The following is a 26,411-nucleotide window of genomic DNA, read 5'->3' as shown; positions in this document are numbered from 1 at the left end:
ATGGGACTGGAGGTAAATGACAGTAAATCTAAGTATATGCATATCCCTGTTATAGAGGGCAGAAGAAGTCAAGATAATTTGACAATAAATAGGCATAGTTTTGAGAATGTACGAAGTTTTAAGTATTTGGGAACCATGTTGAAAAACAATAATAGAATAAGTGAGGAGATAGATCGTAGAATAATAGCTAAAAACAGGGCCTATTATGCAAATCTTACATTATTTAAATCTCGTCTGTTGTCTAAACCTACAAAACTCAAAGTGACATATGGCTCAGAAGCCTGGAACCTTTTAGTTGATTATGTAAATAAATTAAGAATATTTGAAAGAAAGATTATTAGACGAATATATGACCCAATTCAAGACCAGAATGGTTGGAGGATAAGGACGAATGCTGAAATACAGAACATATTAGACCAGCAGGATATAGTTAGATTCATTAAGGTACAGAGACTGCGATGGCTTGGTCATGTGGAAAGAATGGAGGAAGATCGAATGCCAAGAAAAGTAGTTAAATCCCAAATAGATAAAAGACGGCGACAAGGAAGGCCCCGTAATAGAGAGAGCGATGAAGTTGAAGCCGACCTGAGGGCAATGAACATCCGTCCATGGAGACCAGCCGCTCAGGATCGAAGTAAATGGCGCACTATCGCAGAAGAGGCCAAGGCTCACACAGGGCTGTAACACCGGATAAGTAAGTAAGTTTACTGTATGCAGTAATATAATCGTACTGAAATATCCAACTTATCCAATTTTTTTTTCGTGTGGCTATTTCTAGCCGAGTGCAGCCCTTGTAAGGCAGGTGTGGTGTGTGAGTTGCAGGGATGTTATGGACAGCACAAACACCCAGCCCCCGGGCCATTAACCAATGAAGGTTAAAATCCCCAACCCGGCCGGGAATCGAACCCGGGACCCTCTGAACCGAAGGCCAGTACGCTGACCATTCAGTCAACGAGTCGGACAACTTATCCATTAAAAAGTACACACTGAAACAATGGAAAATAACGTTGATGATCTTCACGATATTTGTAACAATGAAGGCATGGAACATCATAGTTTATAGAGGGTTGAAATGTTCGTAATATAAAGCACTCAGAGACGGAGTGACCCATTTCTCCTAGATGACCACAGTTTTAAAATGAAATATGTATTTATGAAAGAGTATGCTCGAATTGTCATTACCACAGACAGAAATGAATGAAAGATCCAAGAGGTGGCTCTACATCGTGCGAAGTGTTTTTCCGTGGTTTCCCACTTCTGCTCCAGGTGAATGCCAGAATGGTACCTAAATTAAGGCCAAGGCCGCTTCCTTCCCCCTTCCTTGTCTGTCCCTTCCGATCTTCTCAACCCCCCCCCCCCACAAGGCCCCCGTTCAGCATAACAGGTGAAACCACCTGGGCGAGGTACTGGTCCTCTTTCCCAGTTGTATCCCCAACCAAATGTCTCACGATCCACGACACTGCCGTTGAGGCGGTAGAGGTGGGATCCTTCCCTGTGTCCAGGGGAAAAAATAACCTTGGAGAATAAACCATTAAATAAATTAAAAATAATATAATATGCGTATGATTTAATCGCATACAATGTTAAACTATAATCCATTTATATTGGTTCACGTTAAATACAATTTGTGGTCGCAACTCAGGACTTAAATTATCACCGCCTTTAAAAGCGTGATATATTGAGCTTTGCTTATTTTAAAGATTTCGTTTTCTAGACTGTCTCAAGGTGAACTGTAAATACAATCTTTCATCGCAACCTATTTTTTTTGTATATTTTAATGTTAATGAACACTACCTCTGTACTTGCAGTTCTGTGTCGACACAACCAACGTTTATATCTTATTCACCAACATCATCGCAGAAGCAAGGCCATCATAGTTTTCTACAGCGATCGCAGAAAGAAAATAAGCTAACGTAGCTTTACATTATACATACAGTGGGCCGATGACGTAGATGTTAGACCCCTTTAAATAACAAACATAATTATCATCATCATCGTCGTCGTCGCCTCTGTGGTGTAGTGGTTAGCGTGATTAGCTGCCACCCCCGGAGGCCCGGGTTCGATTCCCGGCTCTGCCACGAAATTTGAAAAGTGGTACGAGGGCTGGAACGGGGTCCACTCAGCCTCTGGAGGTCAACTGAGTAGAGGTGGGTTCGATTCCCACCTCAGCCATCCTGGAAGTGGTTTTCCGTGGTTTCCCACTTCTCCAGGCGAATGCCGGGATGGTACCTAACTTAAGGCCACGGCCGCTTCCTTCCCTCTTCCTTGCCTATCCCTTCCAATCTTCCAATCCCTCCACAAGGCCCCTCTTCAGCATAGCAGGTGAGGCCGCCTCGGCGAGGTACTGGTCATACTCCCCAGTTGTATCCCCCGACCAAGAGTCTGAAGCTCCAGGACACTGCACTTGAGGCGGTAGAGGTGGGATCCCTCGCTAAGTCCGAGGGAAAAAGCGAACCTGGAGGGTAAACAGATGATGATGATTATCATCATCATCGTCATCATCATCATCATCATCATCATCATCGACACATACAGTACTTTTTTCAAAATAAGTCAGACTAAGAAAATGCCCCGTTGTTTTTCGGAAAGAAAGGTGATCCTATCCTCAAAACATAGTCCGGCCCCGCGGTGTGGTGGGCAACGCGTCCGCCTGTCACCCGGCGCCCCGGGTTCGATTTCCGGTCTTGTCAGGATTTTTAATTGTAATGATTAATCTCCCTGGCCTGGGGACTGAGTGTTTGGGACGTCCTTAATCTTCCTTTCCTCACACACAACATTCCACACTACCGCCATTCCAATTACACGCAGGTTCGTACAATATGGTGCCAGTAGGGGCAAAAGATTCACACGGGTCGACGCCCCGAACAAATAACATATTTTTAAAAATCCTAAAAACATAGGTACAAAAGTGTAATACCTTGATTGGGTTTTAAATCTGTTCTTGGAAAAACCTGGCGCTAATAGGCATGGGATTTAGGAGAGTTTTCATTATACATAATGTGGAATTCATGAGATTTATGGTCTTCAAATGAAATTCAAAACAATTTGTTTTGTTATTATATAATTTATATATCGTTCAGATTAATCTAAATTAAACGATATTTTTAGCGTGTCACATTTAGCTGTAATTCCCTGTGGGTGGGGGCGGTAATATAACAGCCACGGTATCCGCTGCCTGTTGTAAGAAACGACTAAAAAGGCCCTCAAGTGCTCTGAACTTGGGAGCGTGGGTTGCTGACCACGGGGCCTTCAGCTGAGTTCCAGCATTGCTTTCACTTACTTGTGCCAGACTCCTCACTTTCATCTATCCTATCCGATCTCTCTTGGCCAACTCTTGTTGTGTTGACCCCGACGGTATTACGTATGGAGGCCTAGGGAGTCTCTAATTTTCACGCCCTTCGTGGCCCTTGTCTTCCTTTGGCCGATACCTTCATTTTTCGAAGTTACATTTTTTCCCCTCTGATTAGTGTTATATAGAGGATGGTTGCCTAGTTGTACTTCCTCTTAAGACAACAATCACCACCACCACCACCACCACCACCACCTCTTTCAGCTGTAATGCTCCATTATATGTTTTTTGCTAGTAATTTAACATCGCACTAACACATCGAAGTCCCAAATTTCCACAGTAAAAAAGGTGGCAACCTTGAAGGGCGGTGAACACCAGACAAAACGGCAATTTAACTGCACTTTGTCCCCTTAAGACTCCTTATCACGTGTTCTGGCATTAGGCAACACCAACGCCATACACGTCACTAAATTTTAGGCTGATGCAATGCATTGTAAATATATTTAATTTATGTTTCCTTTGTTCTGATTTTATGTATGATACTAGTGACACGAATAAAATAGGAATTTATTTATTTATTTATTTATTTATTTATTTATTTATTTATTTATTTATTTATTTATTTATTTATTTATTTATTTATTTATTTATTTATTTATTTATTTATTCACCCTCCAGGCTTCGTTTTTCCTCGGACTCAGCGAGATTTACGACTTCTACCGCCTCAAGGACAGTGTCCTGGAGCGTGAGATTTCGGGTCTGGGGATACAATTCGGAAGGAGGACCAGTACCTTGCCCAGATGGCCTCACCTGCTATGCTGAACAGGGGCCTTGTGGTGTGAATGGGAAGTTTGGAATGGATAGAGAAGGAAGTCAGAGGTCGTGGCCTTAAGTTAGGTACCATCCAAACATTTGCCTGGAGTAGAAGCTGGAAACCACGGAAAACCACTTCGAGGATGGCTGAGATTGGAATCGAACCCCCCCTCTACTCAGTTGACCTCCTGAGGCTGAGTGGACGCCGTTTCAGCCCTCGTACCACTTTTCAAATGTCGTGGTAGAGCCGTGAAGGTTAACTGAGTAGAAGGGGGTTCCATTCCCACCACAGTCATCCTGGAAGTGGCTTTCCGTGGAATCCCACTTCTCCTCCAGGCAAATGCCGGGATGGTACCTAACTTAAGGCCACGGCTGCTCTCTTCCCTCTTCCTTGTCTATCTCTCCACCGATCTTCCCATCCACCCCCACACAAGGCCCCGGTTCAGCATAGCAGGTGAGGCAGCCTGGGTGAGGTATTAGTCCTCCTTGTGAGTTGTATTCTCCGACCCAAAGTATCACGCTCCAGGATACTACCTTTGCGGCGGTAGAGTTGGGATCACTCGCTGAGTCCGAGAGAAAAACCAACCCTGGAGGGTAAACAGATTAAGAAAGAAAGAAAGAAAGAAAGAAAGAAAGAAAGAAAGAAAGGGTCTTAGGGTCTTCTAGGGACCACGAGACAATTTCAATGCTTCATCCATTGCTGTTCCTTCCTCCTCCAATACTTCATCTGCTCACTATACTTCCTTTTTCTCTTCTCAAACCATTTTGAGCCTGTTTTCTTTCCCTCCCGATCTTGGAATCCTTCCATTTTTAACACTTTCTTTCTAAAAATCTCTCTCTCTCTCTCTCTCTCTCTCTCTCTCTCTCTCTCTCTCTCTGTTGCTTCTTCCCTAATGTTGTTGCATTACAAATCTTTCTTGACTTCATGAATTATTATTATTATTATTATTGCTAGTTGCTTTACATCGCACCGCCACAGATAGATCTTATGGCGACGACCGGAACGAAAGGCCTAGGAGTTGGAAGGAAGCGGCCGTGGCCTTAATTAAGATACAACCCCAGCATCTGCCTGGTGTGAAAATGGGAAACCACGGAAAACCATCTTCAGGGCTGCCGACAGTGGGATTCGAACCCACTATCTCCCAGATGCAAGCTCACTGCCGCGTGCCCCTGACCGCACGGCCAACTTGCTCGGTACTTCATGAAATTATTATTATTATTATTATTATTATTATTATTATTATTTAGTATTATTATTGAATGTTAAGAAACAGATAGGGAAGTCCATGTTTGTCTGCTTGCTGATGGCCCAAGGAAATGTAGACTCGGCCTTAATCACATGTTTGTTGGAGTAACGTTAGAAATGTTGAGTGCCTTTCATTATCAGCGTGAAATGATGGCAACGCTATAATATGCATGTTGAGCTAGGAACACATTAAGTTAATGTCCCACCGTCACATGTGGCGTTGAACAGTCACGCATGCGAGGCTAATCTCTTCTCAAGGGAGTGGAGTAAAAAACGGAAGTTTAGGAAGAGAATGGCCATCACTTGGTGAGCTGATCTCATGTGTCAGCACCAGCCGGATGAAGGCGAACCTAAATCCGTCAAGAAACGGATGCTTATCTTTAAATAGAGAACGCTGGCCGACTCGCCCAGTTTGCACGCTTATCTGTTCTCCTGGAGCAACACAAGACATTATTATCGGCGAGCTTGTAGTCGCTGAAACGTGTCTCAGTGCAGCGAAACACTTCAGCGAGTGCATGTGAATGTATTGTGACAATGCGGCCGATAAACATATTACCACTCGTGTGTTTGTTTGTGACGGGGATGACCAAAAAACACCCCTGCGACATCCAGCAGAGCCAACCGCTCAACCAAAGTGATATCATGGTGCTTAGCAACGGCACTCTAAAAACAAGCGATAGTGTTTTCTATTCGCCGGACGAGTTCTGGAAAGATGAAGTTACCAACGAGATACGTGTTTGTGTTCGAAATATGTTACCTTCCATATTTAAGTGTTGTACTAAAGGTTATGTTCTAGGCGATACTAACATGTGTGTTCCGGGAGATGACAGCCTAATCTATCGCCATAATCGTTCTATACAGAATACTGTAGAGGGTGAGAAATTGTATATATCATCCCTAATAAATTATTTTCATCTTCTCTATGGCCAGCCTTGTACTGACGGCAAATACTCATTAAACGCAAAGGAAAGTCCCGACGATGAGCATTACTTGACAGAAAATGGATCTGTACTATTGACACAGACTGATGAATATTTTCCACCAAATGAATATTGCATTGAAGTCATGGGAAATGAAATAGTGACTTTTCTCTGTATAATGGGAGACGAAGAAGACCCGATAAATGTAATATACATACTCTACCCATTGTTAATGGTGATTTCACTACCTTTCTTTGTTATCACTATCTTCGTTTACGCCTCAGTACGTAGGCTAAAGAATGTGCATGGGAAGTGCCTCATTAGCCATTCAGCCTCCTTGTTCATGGCCTACGTCTCCCTCATGACTGGCCAGATTGGAACCATACTGCGGACAATCTCGGATGAACTCTGTACCACAGTCGGTAAGTCATTTCATAAAGCTATCAGAATCCCTTAATACTGGACATAATATATTCTTGTTGACAGCTCATGATAAAAGCATTTTCACAACTTGATCTCCTCTACCATTGTCATATACATTTCCTGGTCTTCTCTATCATTGTAACATTCATATCTTGATCTCCTCTGCCATTGTCACATTCATGTCTTGGTCTCCTCTACCATTGTCACATCATGTCTTTGTGTTCTCTACCATTGTCATATAAATTTTTTGGTCTTCTCTGCCATTGTCACATTCATGTCATAGTCTTCTCTACCATTGTAACATTCATGTCTTGGTCTCCTCTGCCATTGTCACATTCATGTCTTTGGTCTTCTCTACCACTGTCATATTCATGTCTTGGTCTTCTCTACCATTGTCATATACATTTCTTGGTCTCCTGTATCAATGTCACATTCATGTCTTGGTCTTCTCTACCATTGTCATATACATTTCTTGGCCTCGTGTACCAATGTCACATTCATGTCTTGGTCTTCTCTACCACTGTCATATACATTTCTTGGCCTCCTGTACCAATGTCACATTCATGTCTTCGTCTTCTCTACCATTGTCATATACATTTCTTGGTCTCCTGTACCAATGTCACAGTCATGTCTTGGTCTTCTCTACCAATGTCATATTCATGCCTTGGTCTCATTTACCACTGTCACATCATGTCTTGGTCTTCTCTACCAATGTCACATTCATGTCTTGGTCTTCTCTACCATTGTCATATTCATGCCTTGGTCTCATTTACCACTGTCACATCATGTCTTGGTCTTCTCTACCAATGTCACATTCATGTCTTGGTCTTCTCTACCATTGTCATATACATTTCTTGGTCTCCTGTACCAATGTCACATTCATGTCTTGGTCTTCTCTACCAATGTCATATTCATGCCTTGGTCTCATTTACCACTGTCACATCATGTCTTGGTCTTCTCTACCATTGTAACATCCATGTCTTGGTCTTCTCTACCACTGTCATATACATTTCTTGGTCTCCTGTATCAATGTCACATTCATGTCTTGGTCTTCTCTACCATTGTCATATACATTTCTTGGCCTCGTGTACCAATGTCACATTCATGTCTTGGTCTTCTCTACCACTGTCATATACATTTCTTGGCCTCCTGTACCAATGTCACATTCATGTCTTGGTCTTCTCTACCATTGTCATATACATTTCTTGGTCTCCTGTACCAATGTCACAGTCATGTCTTGGTCTTCTCTACCAATGTCATATTCATGCCTTGGTCTCATTTACCACTGTCACATCATGTCTTGGTCTTCTCTACCAATGTCACATTCATGTCTTGGTCTTCTCTACCATTGTCATATTCATGCCTTGGTCTCATTTACCACTGTCACATCATGTCTTGGTCTTCTCTACCAATGTCACATTCATGTCTTGGTCTTCTCTACCATTGTCATATACATTTCTTGGTCTCCTGTACCAATGTCACATTCATGTCTTGGTCTTCTCTACCAATGTCATATTCATGCCTTGGTCTCATTTACCACTGTCACATCATGTCTTGGTCTTCTCTACCATTGTAACATTCATGTCTTGGTCTTCTCTACCATTGTCACATTCATGTCTTGGTCTTCTCTACCATTGTCATATACATTTCTTGGTCTTCTCTACCATTGTCATATACATTTCTTGGTCTCTTCTACCAATGTCACATTCATGTCTTGGCCTCCTGTACCAATGTCACATTCATGTCTTGGTCTTCTCTACCATTGTCATATTCATGCCTTGGTCTCATTTACCACTGTCACATTCATGTCTTGGTCTTCTCTACCAATGTCACATTCATGTCTTGGTCTTCTCTACCATTGTCATATACATTTCTTGGCCTCCTGTACCAATGTCACATTCATGTCTTGGTCTTCTCTACCATTGTCATATACATTTCTTGGTCTCCTGTACCAATGTCACATTCATGTCTTGGTCTTCTCTACCACTGTCATATACATTTCTTGGTCTCCTGTATCAATGTCACATTCATGTCTTGGTCTTCTCTACCAATGTCACATTCATGTCTTGGTCTTCTCTACCATTGTCATATACATTTCTTGGTCTCTTCTACCAATGTCACATTCATGTCTTGGCCTCCTGTACCAATGTCACATTCATGTCTTGGTCTTCTCTACCAATGTCATATTCATGCCTTGGTCTCATTTACCACTGTCACATCATGTCTTGGTCTTCTCTACCAATGTCACATTCATGTCTTGGTCTTCTCTACCATTGTCATATACATTTCTTGGTCTTCTCTACCAATGTCACATTCATTTCTTGGTCTCCTCTACCAATGTCACATTCATTTCTTGGTCTTCTCTACCAATGTCACATTCATTTCTTGGTCTTCTCTACCATTGTCATATACATTTCTAGGTCTTCTCTACCATTGTAACATTCATGTCTTGGTCTTCTCTACCATTGTCATATACATTTCTGGTCTTCTCTACCATTGTAACATTCATGTCTTGGTCTTCTCTACCATTGTCATATTCATGCCTTGGTCTCATTTACCACTGTCACATCATGTCTTGGTCTTCTCTACCATTGTAACATTCATGTCTTGGTCTTCTCTACCATTGTCATATACATTTCTGGCCTCCTCTACCATTGTAACATTCATGTCTTGGTCTTCTCTACCATTGTAACATTCATGTCTTGGTCTTCTCTACCAATGTCATATTCATGCCTTGGTCTCATTTACCACTGTCACATCATGTCTTGGTCTTCTCTACCATTGTAACATTCATGTTTTGGTCTTCTCTACCATTGTCATATACATTTCTGGCCTCCTCTACCATTGTAACATTCATGTCTTGGTCTTCTCTACCAATGTCATATTCATGCCTTGGTCTCATTTACCACTGTCACATCATGTCTTGGTCTTCTCTACCATTGTCATATACATTTCTGGTCTTCTCTACCATTGTAACATTCATGTCTTGGTCTTCTCTACCATTGTCATATACATTTCTGGCCTCCTCTACCATTGTAACATTCATGTCTTGGTCTTCTCTACCATTGTCATATACATTTCTGGCCTCCTCTACCATTGTAACATTCATGTCTTGGTCTTCTCTACCATTGTAACATTCATGTCTTGGTCTTCTCTACCATTGTCATATACATTTCTGGCCTCCTCTACCATTGTAACATGCACGTCTTGGTCTTCTCTACCATTGTCATATACATTTCTGGCCTCCTCTACCATTATAACATGCACGTCTTGGTCTTCTCTACCATTGTCATATACATTTCTGGCCTCCTCTACCATTGTAACATTCATGTCTTGGTCTTCTCTACCAATGTCACATTCATGTCTTGGTCTCCTCTACCACTGTCACATCATTTCTTGGTCTTCTCTACCATTGTAACATGCACGTCTTGGTCTTCTCTACCATTGTCATATACATTTCTGGTCTTCTCTACCATTGTAACATGCACGTCTTGGTCTTCTCTACCACTGTCACATTCATTTCTTGGTCTCCTCTACCATTGTAACATGCACGTCTTGGTCTTCTCTACCACTGTCACATTCATTTCTGGTCTTCTCTACCATTGTCATATACATTTCTGGCCTCCTCTACCATTGTAACATTCATGTCTTGGTCTTCTCTACCATTGTCATATACATTTCTGGCCTCCTCTACCATTGTAACATTCATGTCTTGGTCTTCTATACCAATGTCATATTCATGCCTTGGTCTCATTTACCACTGTCACATCATGTCTTGGTCTTCTCTACCATTGTCATATACATTTCTGGTCTTCTCTACCATTGTAACATTCATGTCTTGGTCTTCTCTACCATTGTCATATACATTTCTGGCCTCCTCTACCATTGTAACATTCATGTCTTGGTCTTCTCTACCATTGTTATATACATTTCTGGCCTCCTCTACCATTGTAACATTCATGTCTTGGTCTTCTCTACCATTGTAACATTCATGTCTTGGTCTTCTCTACCATTGTCATATACATTTCTGGCCTCCTCTACCATTGTAACATGCACGTCTTGGTCTTCTCTACCATTGTCATATACATTTCTGGCCTCCTCTACCATTGTAACATGCACGTCTTGGTCTTCTCTACCATTGTCATATACATTTCTGGCTTCCTCTACCATTGTAACATTCATGTCTTGGTCTTCTCTACCAATGTCACATTCATGTCTTGGTCTCCTCTACCACTGTCACATCATTTCTTGGTCTTCTGTACCATTGTAACATGCACGTCTTGGTCTTCTCTACCATTGTCATATACATTTCTGGTCTTCTCTACCATTGTAACATTCATGTCTTGGTCTTCTCTACCATTGTAACATGCACGTCTTGGTCTTCTCTACCACTGTCACATTTATTTCTTGGTCTCCTCTACCATTGTAACATGCACGTCTTGGTCTTCTCTACCACTGTTACATACATTTCTGGTCTTCTCTACCATTGTCATATACATTTCTGGTCTTCTCTACCATTGTAACATTCATGTCTTGGTCTTCTCTACCACTGTCACATTCATTCCTTGGTCTCCTCTACCATTGTAACATTCATGTCTTGGTCTTCTCTACCACTGTCACATTCATTTCTTGGTCTTCTCTACCATTGTCATATACATTTCTGGTCTTCTCCACCATTGTAACATTCATGTCTTGGTCTTCTCTACCAATGTCACATTCATTTCTTGGTCTTCTCTACCATTGTCATATACATTTCTGGCCTCCTCTACCATTGTAACATGCACGTCTTGGTCTTCTCTACCATTGTCATATACATTTCTGGTCTTCTCTACCATTGTAACATTCATGTCTTGGTCTTCTCTACCATTGTAACATGCACGTCTTGGTCTTCTCTACCATTGTAACATGCACGTCTTGGTCTTCTCTACCATTGTCATATACATTTCTGGCCTCCTCTACCATTGTAACATGCACGTCTTGGTCTTCTCTACCAATGTCACATTCATTTCTGGCCTCCTCTACCATTGTAACATTCATGTCTTGGTCTTCTCTACCATTGTAACATGCACGTCTTGGTCTTCTCTACCATTGTCATATACATTTCTGGTCTTCTCTACCATTGTAACATTCATGTCTTGGTCTTCTCTACCACTGTCACATTCATGTCTTGGTCTTCTCTACCATTGTAACATTCATGTCTTGGTCTTCTCTACCACTGTCACATTCATTTCTTGGTCTTCTCTACCATTGTCATATACATTTCTGGCCTCCTCTACCACTGTAACATGCACGTCTTGGTCTTCTCTACCATTGTCATATACATTTCTGGTCTTCTCTACCATTGTAACATTCATGTCTTGGTCTCCTCTACCACTGTCACATCATGTCTTGGTCTCCTCTACCAATGTCACATTCATTTCTTGGCCTCCTCTACCATTGTAACATTCATGTCTTGGTCTTCTCTACCAATGTCACATTCATGTCTTGGTCTCCTCTACCACTGTCACATCATTTCTTGGTCTTCTCTACCAATGTCACAATCATTTCTTGGTCTCCTGTATCAATGTCACATTCATTTCTTGGTCTTCTCTACCATAATCATATGCATATTCTCATGATGTAATAGGACAGTGCCGTTTAAGCATTGTTTCCTTGTGTTGAGGTTGTAGATTATTTTCATATTTATTAGATGCTTCAGACGCGAGTAATCATCACGGTAATGTTTTACAATCGGCTTCAATTGGTAATCGACCAGGTCTTAAAACAGTTGTCCGAAAATATTTCCTACTTCAGTCGTGGGGTGGACCTAAACAAAGAAATATCCCATATATTATAATCCAAGAAAGTCCACCGTTTACCGAGCAATTGGTGCTTTCTAATGACATGTCCTTATTTATGTATATAGCGTTAGCAACTTGTAGATTTACATCTTAGGGCTATTTCTACTCGTTCATAGCTAAGATATTTGCTAATTGTGTTCTGTTTTGATTTATTTCAGGTAAGTGATCTCCAGATTCTTAACAGCCAATCAGACAACGCTGAAGTTTGAGGTAAGATGTTCATAATTCTACTTCACTTGATAAGGCATGATATTGTTTTCGCATTACCGATAAAGTTGCTACGATATATTCTGAAGTGATTTTGAAGGCATCTTAATGAATCAGGGGCATAACGAATGTGACGGGGCCCGGCTGCGAAAATAAAAATTCGCACCCCCTCAAACGAAATGTAAAACCTGTGAATTATGTATATTTTTATTTATAATTGGCTTCAAGTCGCACCAACACAGATAGGTCTTATGGCAACGATGGGACAGGAAAGGGCTAGGGGTAGGAAGGAAGCGGCCGTGGCCTTAATTAGGGTACAGCCGAAGTATTTGCCTGGTGTGAAAATGGGAAATCACGGAAAACCATCTTCAGGGCTGCCGAGAGTGGAATTCGAACCCACTTTCTGCCGAATACTGGATACCGGCCACACTTAAGCGATTACAACTATCGAGCTTGGTGCCTATGAATTATCAATATAAATGTAATTACAACAATAATAATTAATGAAATATATTGTCAAATTATATGGTCAAAGGGATTATTCGCTATTGTAGGATTATTAAAAAAAATAACGTATGTTTACGCTCGACGACGCCGAAATATAAATATTAATAGCCAGAAAACTGAATCTTAATGAGGCTCACTATAGTTCAAGTTTCATTACGATACAGGTTGTCCACCAATCACAGTTCAGATTTTCATTCTGGTACAGCTGTTTGACCAATTGTCCGACTCATTGGCTGAATGGTCAGCGCTAAGGCCTTCGGTTCAGAGGGTGGCGGGTTCGATTCCCGGCCGGGTCGGGAATTTTAATCGCCTCTGGTTAATTCTTCAGTCGTGGTGACTGGGTGTCTGTGTTTGTCCCAACACTTTCCTCTACATATTCATACAACACACTAGACTACCAACCACCACAGAAACACGCAATAGTGATTACATCCCTCTATATAGGGTTGGCGTCAGGAAGGGCATCCGGCCGTAAAACAGGGCCTAATCCACACGTTCGACAAAGTTCGCACCCGAGACCCCAGAGGTGTGGGAAAAGCAGTAGGAAATGAAGAAGAAGATTTTGTTTTGTTTTGCTAGTTGTTTTACGTCGCACCGACACAGATAGGTCTTACGGCGACGATGGGACAGGAAAGGGCTAGGTGTGGGAAGGAAACGGCCGTGGCCTTAATTAAGGTACAGCCCCAGCATTTGACTAGTGTGAAAATGGGAAACCACGTAAAGCCATTTTCAGGGCTGCCGACAGTGGGGTTCGAACCAGAAGAAGAAGAAGAAGACAGCTGTTTGACCAATTAGGTAAGGATAGCATCGCAACTGCGCTCAACGCGCTAGCTTCGCACTTGTTTCCAAAATCAAACATGTCGGACACACATATTAACATCAATGCACTTTCTACTTCCAATATTCCACAACCACACGGCACATTCCCATAAATTCACGTCCCCAACTGTACAATAAACAATTTGTATTCGAAATAAAACTAGGTTATGATAACCTTCTATCAAAACTTTGAAAACATATGACATTGTCAAGGTCTCTGATCCACTCACGGAAAATGAATAACCCAGCGCATGCGCTCTGCGCTCTGTTCAGTAAACTCAACTGCCAAGCGACATCTCGACAGAAATGTACGAATATTTAAAAAAATAGAGTTATACTTATCGTAGAGGTTAAACAGTCGTATGCAGCTCGCCTATAATGGTAATTAACACACTCGTATGTTTTATGAAACATACTCGTGTCTTAATTATTGCCATTATAGCCTTGTTGCATAATGAATTGTATGTGTAACAAAGGCTTTTCAGTCTGTCAAACACACAGCAAATACAATGTAAATTAAAACACTATAAACATATCTGTAAAACACACACTAACATACAAAGAATGACATGTTTCGTTCTACAAGAACATCCTCAGATTCTATCAAATCACTTAAAAACAAGCTTTTATATGTACAGTATTGTTTACGTAGCGTAAACTTGTCAATGATAGAGAGATTAGAGGATAACATGAAACAGTAATGGCAAAAAATAAATAAAATATATAAATAAAATATATACAATTATTTTTCATTGTATTAATAATTGTACATGTTTTATTTATTTTTTGCCATTACTGTTTCATGTTATCTCTAATCTCTCTATCATTGACAAGTTTACGCTACGTAAACAATACTGTACATATACAAGCTTGTTTTTAAGTGATTTGATAGAATCTGAGGATGTTCTTGTAGAACGAAACATGTCATTCTTTGTATGTTAGTGTGTGTTTTAATTTACATTGTATTTGCTGTGTGTTTGACAGACTGAAAAGCCCTTGTTACATTTAACTAAGTCAACACTGGAAAACATGGCTTCATTTTTAACAAAGCATAATGAATTATTAATTTGATTGCCCTCGTCGTTCAACGGTCAAACAGCCGAACTGCCAGTGCAACGGTACATCACTTAGGTGAACAACTGATAGTGAATCTGCCACCAGAGTGACAGCCCTAAATACACATCAATGATTGATTGATTGATTGATTGATTGGTCGATTGATTGATTGAATCAAAGAATATACAGCCTTGTGCACAAACTAGCTGTCACGCCACTTAAATATATCTTTCCTACAAATCGCGGAGGAAGTTATTTTCCAGCAATAAACTAACAACATTTGGACAGAACTTACTTTCGACTTCTGCGCACCTAATCCGACATAAGAACAAAGTATTATAATAGTACATTATTGCAACAAGCCTATAATGGCAATGGCTCGTTTTATAATCTCCATACGAGTGTCTTAATTATCATTATAGGCGAGTTGCATTCGACTGTTTATTTTCGACCATAATTATTACTCTATTTTTTAAATACTCAGAAATTTCTGTCGAGATGTCGCTTGACAGTTGAGTTTACTGAACAGAGCGCATGCGCTGGGTTATTGATTTTCCGTGAGTGAATCAGAGACCTTGACAATGTCATATGTTTTCAAAGCTTTGATAGAAGGTTATTATAACCTAGCTTTATTTCGCATATAAATTTATTGTACAGTTGGTGAAGTGAATTTGCGGGAATGTGCCGTGTGGTTGTGAAATATTGGAAGTAGAAAGTGCATTGATGTTAATATGTGTGTCCGACATGTTTGATTTTGGAAACAAGTGCGAAGCTAGCGCGTTGAGCGCAGTTGCGATGCTATCCTTACTTAACTGGTCAAACAGTTGTATCATAATAGGTGGAGAACCTGTATCATAATGAAACTTGAACTATAATGAGCATCATTAAGATTCAGTTTTCTGGCATCTAATACTTATATTTCGGCATCGTCAACCATTTTCCTTATATGTACTGTACAGACGAAGAATTATGATTATATTTAGAATACACAGAAAACGGAAATCCCCCTTTTTATCCACCCCATCGCTGTGATTCTTAAAAATAATAAACCCTATTTTCATTACAAGAATCATACAATTCGTTACAGGGGTATACCGATAGGGCCTGGCGGGCTGAGTGGCTCAAGACGGTTGAGGCGCTGGCCTTCTGAGCCTAACTTGGCAGGTTCGATCCTGGCTCAGTCCGGTGGTATTTGAAGGTGCTCAAATACGTCAGCCTCGTGTCGGTAGATTTACTGGCACGTAAACTCCTGCGGGACTAAAGTCCGGCACCTCGGCGTCTCCGGAAACCGTAAAAGTATTTAGTGGGACGTAAAGTAAATAACATTATTATTATTATTATTATTATTATTATTATTATTATTATTATTATTATTATTATTATTATTATTACGATAGGGCCTGTAGTGCAGTCGGGCCCAGGCATTGAAGGAACCCCGCAGACTTCTCAAAAATAGAAAAATTCAGGCACGAACAAGGATAGAAGTGTGAAATATCAAAAGGAAAGCAGTACGATTTGTTCTGTAACCTTCATTTCCAACCTCTTTAATGCGATTACCCCTTAACACCCAGGTACTTGCAGTGTTCCCCATGAGTTTATAACCGGACAAGTGGTTTCGGTCACGTAACTATCAGTTTGCATTCGGGTGGTAGTGGCTTCGAAGCCCACTGTCGGCAGCCCTGGAGATGGTTTTCCATGGTCTCCCATTTTCACACCAGGCAAATGTTGGGTCTGTACCCTAATTAAGGCCATGGCCGCTTCCTTCACACTCCTAGCCTTTCCCTATCCCATCGTCGCCGTAAAACCTATTTGTCGATGACACGTAAAATAAAATTATATATACACAGTAGTGTCGTATCCCCGGCAACAGGTGAAACGCCGAGCGGTGAGTGAAATCACCTGATCGCTAACAACAGTACTAAAAACGAAACGGACTGAAGATGGTAATTTATAGGCGTTAGGTAAGTTGGTTGTTAAGAGTTGAAACTCATATGGTTTCCTATATATGTGCGTATATTAAAGAGATGATGTACAGAGAATATACAGGGTCTTTATTTATGCTTGGCAAGGACTTTCTCGCTCGACCTTGGCCGCCAGTGACGGTTCAGTTGCCGGCTACCGCGTGTGCGTATATACGGCAGAATGCGGTGCTCAAAATCATTATCATGCATTTTACTCACCATTGTTACAGTTTATGCTGAAAATGTTCTCCATGCGCTTCCAGACATAATCGGCATCTCCTAATGAAGTTTTCGGTTACTGTAACAAGTTCTTCAGCACTAATGAATGCAATTGCAGCTCTTATATTGTCTTTAAGTTCATCTAGTGTGTGAGGGTTGTTCCCATAAACTACTTTTATACCCTGGTTTGCTAAGACCTCTGTCCCTCCAGTCCAGTCCTTTATTCTTCATGTTCATACTTGTCATCATAAACATGACCCTCCGACTCGTAATACTTGATTGGGGTGGCCAACTTATAGGACACTTCAAACTACCCCTTCGCTTGGTATTTCCAAACATTGGAACGTGACTATTTAGATTGCATGTATCGACTTACTCGTAAGACCTTCTGACCTCACAAGACTATTTTTGCTTCAGTGTTTTTCACCCCTACTTAGCACAGGCGCATGGATTGTAACCACTCTATACTATGTACTAATATTACGTAATGCTACTTAATGCAGGTTCGTGTCCCTCGACATGACAGTAGGCAATAGAGGTTGGTATATACTGGCTTAGCAATATGAAGGGGATCAAACTAGGAAGTTTCAAATGTCTCCGTTAATATTAGCTGATTGAGAGAAAGTTGTATATAATAGAAGTTGTGATATAATTTCCGATCCGATATCTTTCACATTGTTTGATGAACCGAAGAATAACAACGGAGATGTTCCTGATTATTACATTTTCCACAAACTTCAAAATTTCTTCGTTAATATTGTTGAACGCCACGTGTATGTTTGTCCGTCATAGGGCTGCACTAATCAGACTGCTACATCCCCGGTGGAAGTGGAGACGGATTGACACGTTTCAGCGGCGTCAGTGAGTTATTGGACTTGAACTAGCGTGGGTAACGGTGTTGAGTTTGGTGCACTACATTATGGATCACAGCGTCCTATGTGTATATTTTGTAGAGTGTAATTAGTTTTGTGAATAAATTAAGTATGTAATGTACATTATGTTAGCCTTCCCTTTGTACTTAATGATGTTGAAGTACATTTCGTGGACTCTGGGAAGAGCTAGGCCTCGTTCAACATGAGTAAACAACTCGAACACGAGACCGAACAAATATAAGAAAACCATCGGTAAACTACCGCACTCCTCTTCTTACTTAGTATGCCTCTTTAGCACCACCATCGGTTGTGTGGTTTCCTTATAACCGCAGATCCTCTGGTGGTGCTATTTGAGGATCCAACCAGGCTTTGGGCTGATGACTTAACAGAGACAGACAGACAGACAGACAGACAGACAGACAGACAGACAGACAGACAGACAGACAGACAGACAGATTAGTTATATTCCGTGGTTGACACCCCATAAGGTCACACGGGCATGTGACCTCCCAACGTCTAGGGTCGATGCGTAAGTTCGTGCCGTATTCTTTTGGGTTGGCGACAACTGGGCGTGAAGGGATTGCTTATCGTTATTCCGTTGTTTTAACTGAGTTTAGAGTTTCTGTGTTGTGAAACACAGTTTTTCTTGATTGTGAGCGTATTATTTGTGTATATTTCAGACAAACGGATATCGAATGTCAAGACAAAGACAACAACCAGTCTTATTGGTCCATGATAATGCTCGTCCGCATACAGCACAATTGACAAAAGGTGTAACTGCTCAACTTGCCTGGGAACCTCTTCCTCATCCTCCGTATAACCCTGACCTTGCCCACTCCCCAGATTTCCATCTTTTCTGCTCTATTTCTAACCACATTCAGGGGAAAGTGTCTCCTAATGAAGCTTCTCTTGACCAGTGGCTAACAGATTTCTTCCAGTCGAAACCAAACAGTTCTACAGGCGAGGCATTCAACTGCTACCTGAACGTTGGCAGGTCATAGAGTGTGGAGGTGAATACATCACTGAGTGATTGTGATTTACAGTGCGTGCCAGTGACAGTAAAATAAAATAAAATGTAAGAATCGCACGAACTTGTGCATCGACCCAATACGTAAATATTTTAATTTTTCCTTCCTAATACATCCTGCGGCGAAACGTTAAGGCAATGCAGGCGGACCTGGGGCATAAAAATACGGGGTCCAGTTATGAATAATGTGAGTCTCGTGGTGGTTCACATTCTGAACGCCTACTGTACCAGCGTAAATAAGTAATATTTCAGTGCCCTTTGTTTTGCTGCATACTTACATGTTTAAGAGGCCATTAAAGTCCTAAACGTTTGCCGGGACGCATTCCGGACCGTTCAGGTGGAAAAATCCCCAGCAGAGATAACATAGTTTAAATGAAGTCCATGATTAAGACATTGAACAAAGTCTTATCATATGAATGCTATCACAGCCACCAATAATTAGTTGACCAAGACGCGACTGACTTATCACCCGAAGAACCACGATACCGGAAGTGCCGTCCTGCTGATGTCACAGTGGACAGGAAGGAGAGATGGAGCTCTTCCGGTCTTTTTAACATGGATAGGTTTCTGGGCTGGGGCTCTATAGCGTCATTGTAACCACGGCAACTACTGTTCGTTATCTACGTCAGTAGCGTCACCTATAGTTTGCTATAAGAACGCAACCTCTTCAATACACAGGACCAATTGCAGAAACGGCATTTAGACGATGTCTACGGTTAAACAATGCCTAAGTATGGCTGCCGCATGGCAAAGACGTTATTTATCACTTAGACACTGTCTAAAACCGATGTTCAACCGGTCATGTTTAAACACTGCCAAGAGCACTGTGGAGGAATGAATCACGATCAGAAGTTATATACCATAAAATATGTAATTTGTATTATCATGCTGAGACGACTCCGGGAAGAAAGGTTAGTCAGACGGCCTCTCTGTGGGTCGCCTGCTGCTAAATCGCAGCAATTCGTTTAGCATGCACGGGGAGATATATTTTAAAATAAGGTTTCGCTTTTCGAGGGACTTGTTTCTTGAGACTGACAAAGTGACAGTCCGGTAACTGTCAACTTGAATACAATTCTTGGCAACCGATATATTTTACGAGTCGGACACCCGCGTACAATAACATTTATATATTATAGGATAGGTGGATTACATAGACTCGCCTTTGTTCGTTGGGAACCCCCAGTTACTCTTCTTTAGGAGCAGGTGATAACTCGTGTCGTTCTACTGTTGATATTCTAATTTTTTCCCAGTTTCTTAAATATTTTACACATCTAATGCACAGCTACATTCTTCAAACTGGGCAGACCTATCAAAGTTGGTCCTATGACTTGAAAGTACATCTCTATCACGGCATGTTGGATTGGCTCTATTTCCAAATAACAGGCATAAGAATGAATCTCCTGTCAGGAAAAGTACTTTATAAAACATGGCAGCGTGTTCCGATCCTCCTGTATTGAGCATTTATTACCAAACTACATGACATAGCGTAAGATGCTGTTGCGTGGCGACAATCTGTCCATAAAGTCGATTCAATCTTGGTCAATCTTGGTGCGGCTTTGCAATTAAATAAAATTACCGAAAATTACTCATCATAAAAAACTACCTATCGGATTTCGTTCAAACTACTTCGTAATCCCTTTCAGAAGTAATAAGAACAAGCTGTGAAATTTTCCGCGAAATCGGTCCAGTAGTTTTTGAGTCTATTAACTTCAAATATACCAACATCCAATTTTATATATGTAAATACATGGGGTAATTTCTATGGAATTATAGGTCACTTCGACTACATACATATCAGAATTACGTGTCCCGATCGTCAGAGGGCTGTCACATACATCAACCGGGAGGGATTCACTTATATTTACTGCTAATTAAACACATATAATAGTGAAAACTAACAAGTAGGTTGTGTGGGGTTTATATATATAATCGTATAAGTTTTCGGCAACTATCAGTTAGGAAAAGGCAAGTGGTGGTGACTATTGTTTAAAGAGGACTGGGGAAGAAGAGTCGTGTCCATAATAACAGTCCTAGTATTTACCTGGTGTAAAAGTAGGGAAACTACGGAAAACGATCTTCACGACTGCCGATGGTGCATTTCGAACCTACGATCTCCAGAACGCATATAGCCCGTACAACACACTCGGTTACACATTACTACTGCTTCATCTTCGCTTCGTCGAAGCTACCGTATTTATGAGTAGATTACACTCACTGTAACAACGCTATAATGAAAGCTACACTTCCCCCTACGGTGGCGTGTCGCTTTAGAGTCGATAATATTATGATGAGATTTGAGGTTTTTTCCAACACAGTCCCTGTACCAGTACATGGTCTCCTTGCGCATGCGCAATACGAAAAATCCTTTCCAACACAGTCAAAATTGCGTTCATGTATTCGTCCGTGTACTGCAGTCAGGCGTTCCAACTAACTCTTCGCATCGATCCCTGGCGGTCGGAACTAGTCCGCAGTCTAAAGCATGTACTGAGCCGTACATTTCTGTGACATGCGCAGAAACACTGTATCGTTGTCTCCTGCTGTACGCTGATTTCTTTGGAGTTCCTTAAACAGCTATTTTTACACACATTGCGCGCTCTTCTCCCATTAATAAATTAATCAGCTGTTTGGTTACTGAGGTTAGGATGGATAGTGACGGCGATTTTTTACACTCTTCATCCAGTGAAGAAGAGGTAGTACTATTTTTCGCAAAAAGAAAAAGAAATAAAAATTATTTAGGTGACGGTAATTAAACATCTTTCTTTAGTTATTTATGTATTGTGTTGCGTTAGGCCTATAGTTAATGAAAGCACAAAAGCTACCAGGTAAAACAAAATATAATTGAAATACGATGTATTTTTCAGAAGAAACAGTTCCTCAGTATAATGAAAGTAATTTTTTTCGAGCATTTCCGCATTAGCCGAGGAGTTGCTCAAGATATTACAAATCGATATGAAAGAAGTGAGCATCATAAAAGACATTGCGGGCAATATGGAAAAATATCGGCATTACACCTGGTTAGTATAGTAATTGCGTTACTCCTACTCCTTGGAGTTCATGAGCGAGAATCCATTCCAACACAACCCAATCGTGTATCAATCCCAGAACCGATACGAAGTCAGCGCCTGCGTATAGAGCGGTATATGGATGCGTCCATGTACTGACAGCAAACTGCGTGTTGGAAAGAACCTTTAATTTCCAACGAAAGCGATACTCTTATCTGTGGGCAAGTCATGCTCAGCCATACTTGAGTAATGTGTAGGAAGACATACAGCTGACGAATTTCATTGGTTTTGACAAGCAAAGAGTTGCATGAAAGATACTTCTGTCTCCATTTTCAAACCAAAATTGAAACTTAAAGCGATGTCTAGTTAAATAACGACTGAACATTCTTTATGCAATGGAAGATCGTCGTTTAGATAAACGATGTCTAAGGCTTAAAACTAGTCATCGTTTCTGCAATCGGCCCATATTTTTCATATGTTAATATCAGTAACTGAAGCTTGTAGTTTGATTCCAGACGATAACGAATTTCTACACGAGTTGTTTCTCGCTATACAACATACTGAAATGTGGACGGAGGAAAAGTATTAAGGTGGGTCGAGAATTGTTGCGTGTCCCCGTATCATATTCCCGTTGCGTATCATCCGGTGATACGATAAGATGCAACACGAGAACTTTCCTCCACAGTATCATCCACGCGCATCCGTAGCATCCGAGAACCCGCATCAAATCAATGCAATGGGAAGAAATGCTAGTTGTTTTACGTCGCACCGACACAGATAGGTCTTATGGCGACGATGGGACAGGGAAGGGCTAGGAGTGGGAAGGAAGCGGCCGTGGCCTTAATTAAGGTACAGCCCCAGCATTTGCCTGGTGTGAAAATGGGAAACCACGGAAAACCATTTTCAGGGCTGCCGACAGTGGGGTTCGAACCTACTATCTCCCGAATACTGGACACTGGCCGCACTTAAGCGACTGCAGCTATCGAGCTCGGTGGGGAAGAAATGAGCTGAATCTTAAGTTACACGCCAGCTGTAAATCACCAGTGCCTTCACCTAACTGGAAGGTAGCAGCGGCCGCGAACATCTAGTTTCACTGTGCTGTAAAGAAAAGAGATACGAAATCACGACGCTTGTAGATATCACACATCTATGCTATAGCTCATTCCATGTTAAGAAAACAGTATTGCTCTCATGACAATAACGGCCCTTCTCAACAGCATCACGGGAAAACCGTGGCATATACAGGGTTATTCACCTAACATGTTACACGGAAATAACTTCTAAACCATTAAAGATATCAGCATTCTGTTTTCATATTCGTAAATGGCATGCAGGGTCTTGTAAAATAACGTGCTACTTAATCTCATGGGGTGATTAACAACCGAGATATTGATACTAACTCTATATTTTTAAATGGAACGGCACAAATTCATACAGCTGATTTAAAAGTTCATCTGCGTACAAGTTCAAATATGTAAGTATTTTCAAAATCGGACAATTACTTTTTGAGATATAAGTAAGAATATCATGCGCGGTTTGGCTTGCCGCATCAGACGGCGTGAAGTCGGGCAAGGACATATTGAGGCGCAAGCAGTTTCCTGGGAGTGAGTTCAGCCACAGAATGGATACCAGCCATGTAAGCACCTCGTACACATGTGATGGGTTTGCAAAGTGTGTATGACAGGCGAACACATGACAGGACAGAAAGGGTTAATGTGTTTAAAAGGAATAAAATAAGTACTTTGCCTTGAAAGGAACATAACGAAAGCTATAATTGTCACTGGTTTTGGTGTACAGTTCATACTACTCTATGAGTTGAGAAATAAACATAACAAAAAACACCAGAAGAGCTCCTTCTAGAGAAGCAAATGTTCAGAGCTGTTCGTGGTGAGATGGCAGGAACACTATTATTTATGTTTTATTTTACACGCATTAATCTCCGCAGAGCGTGCATTCGGGAGAGCGCAGGTTCGAGTCCTGCCTCGCCCAACCTGAAAGTGATTTTCATGGTGTCTTATGTTCAACACCAGGCAAATACCGGATAGGTACCTTTGTGATAGGCCACGGCCGACTTCCTTTCCAAATCCTTCTCATTCCCATCCGTGAGAAAAAACGCTAAACTGAGCGCAACCTATTACGTGTCAAAACAAAACAATACAACTTAATCTCCCTTCCCCGTTGTGTGTTCGCCAGTCATACAATAACGTTGCACATCCAGGGTATGTTACGGTACCTCACATTATGTTTACAGTACATGCCTGGTATCCGTTCTGTGGCTGGAATCAAGGCCAGGAAGCATCTTGCGCCTCAATATGTCCTTGCCCGACTTCACGCCGTCTGATGCGGCAAGCCAAACCGCGCATGATATTCTTACTTATATCGCAAAAAGTAATTGTCCAATTTTGAAAATACTTACATATTTGAACTTGTACGCAGATGAAATTTAAAATCAGCTGTATGAATTTGTGCGATTCCATTAAGAAATATGGAGTTAGTATCAATATCTCGGTTATTAATCACCCCATGAGATTAAGTAGCACGTTATTTTACAAGACCCTGCATACCATTTACGAATATGAAAACAGAATGCTGATATCTTTAATCGTTTAGAAGGTATTTCTGTGCATCATGTTAGGTGAATAACCCTGTATATTGGCAAAACTCTGTACTTAATCCTCTACTGCATACTGTTGCCCTTTAGGCAACATATAACTTTTCACCTGCTGTATAGATTGTGGACAGAGGTAGGTTTACGCCACACCTTCAACTGTATAGTCAATTAAACACATATACCAGTGACACCTTGTTGTTTTTTTGTTTTTGTTTTTTACATAACAAGACAAAACAGTCCTACAACCAAAGGTACTCCTTCCACCCCGTCAACTCTCCCTGTTTGGGAGCGGGCCACCAGTCTCAATAGGGACGCTTTGCTGGTAATTTCGGTGGTTTTTGTGTGTTCTAGTTATTTATTGTAAGTGTGCTATGACCACGTATTATTACGTTGTTGATGTTGATATGGATACTGGCGTGTGGATTGTCACAACAAGGTGTCATCCAGTGTGAGTCCCGCACCGCACCCACCTTGCTATCTCCCGTTTTTTGAAACTTTTTGAATTACAATGTTTACAATATGTTCATTATTTGTTGTATTCACTTCATCTTCCTTTAGAGTTTTTGCTCATTATGAAAGGATCATTATTCATATAATAATTGAATGGATGAAAACCATAACGGTATATGTGACATTAAAAAAAAATTGAGTTAAGTGCAGGATGTAACTCCGGGAGGATGTATCCTTTCACCAGCAATACAGTGTTGCCAACTTATATTTTCAAGATCCGCTAAATACTACTAAAATCCGCCAAGAAATCCGATCTCAAAGAATTGTAATGGGCAATAATAATAATAATAATAATAATAATAATAATAATAATAATAATAATAATCTATGTAGTCACCTGATCTGTGAGTTCCACTGGGATTAACCCCCTGCCTGCGAGCCGGCGAGCTAAAACTTGTAGGCGTTTTAGTGCCGGTTGCAAACTAGGTGAACCCCCTACCTCAAGCGCTACACACAGAACAGAATAATTCATTAAACGGTCTTCCTTCATAGCATGAATATAAATGCTACTTTCTCACAGTTTCATTATCTGTCGTCATTCATCAACTAGGAGATAAGTAACCTTTCCCCACGCATTACAAAATTATGATACCATGATCTGATAACATCAAATCCAAATAACATGTTTTCCTCGTGTGACTGCTAGCTCCTGACAAGAAATACGGAATAGCTCCGAGACAGACTGGAGTGCAATTTTTTTTAAGTAAAATGGATAAAAAGCTAAATTCCGCTGTAATAAATCTAAAATTCCGCCAAAAAATCCGCTGTCCGCTAAATGGTATATTTCTCCACCGACAGTCTTCTAATTCCGCCAAATTTAGCGGAAAATCCGCTAAGTTGGCAACACTGCCAGCAAAGAGATAGAAGTGATAGCGGTAATATTCTGCACTCTAGTGATGGGTCATATAACTACAAATAGCATGCTTTATATGAGTGGTGACAATGTTTAAATGCCTTTTTCTCTGAATGACCAAAATGCTACTTATACCGTTATGATTTTCATCCATTCAGTTTCACATTTGACTTCATTTCATTGCATTTTCCACTGTAAGTTCTCTCTCGATGTTGTTTTTACATTTTTCAATCTTT

The 26,411-nt window shown here is 41.0% G+C and overlaps 1 protein-coding gene across 2 annotated transcripts in view; it reads left to right on the top strand.

Moving 5' to 3' along the window:
- The window catches only part of LOC136882457 (probable G-protein coupled receptor Mth-like 1), a 441,193-nt gene that overhangs the window by 8,083 nt on the left and 406,699 nt on the right, over positions 1-26,411 (top strand). Inside the window, exon 1 of one of the 2 annotated variants that reach the window (XM_067155114.2) lies at positions 6,239-6,690. The exons of the other annotated variant lie outside the window; for it this stretch is intronic. Coding sequence (XP_067011215.2) covers positions 6,414-6,690 — 277 coding nt within the window. The 5' untranslated portion in view covers positions 6,239-6,413. Of the gene's footprint in view, positions 1-6,238; positions 6,691-26,411 lie in introns of those variants that run through there. 2 annotated transcript variants of the gene reach the window in all.

Source organism: Anabrus simplex, chromosome 10 (genome assembly GCF_040414725.1).
Source record: "Anabrus simplex isolate iqAnaSimp1 chromosome 10, ASM4041472v1, whole genome shotgun sequence".
Lineage (NCBI taxonomy): Eukaryota > Metazoa > Arthropoda > Insecta > Orthoptera > Tettigoniidae > Anabrus > Anabrus simplex.
This window is presented reverse-complemented; position numbering and strand designations above follow the sequence as displayed.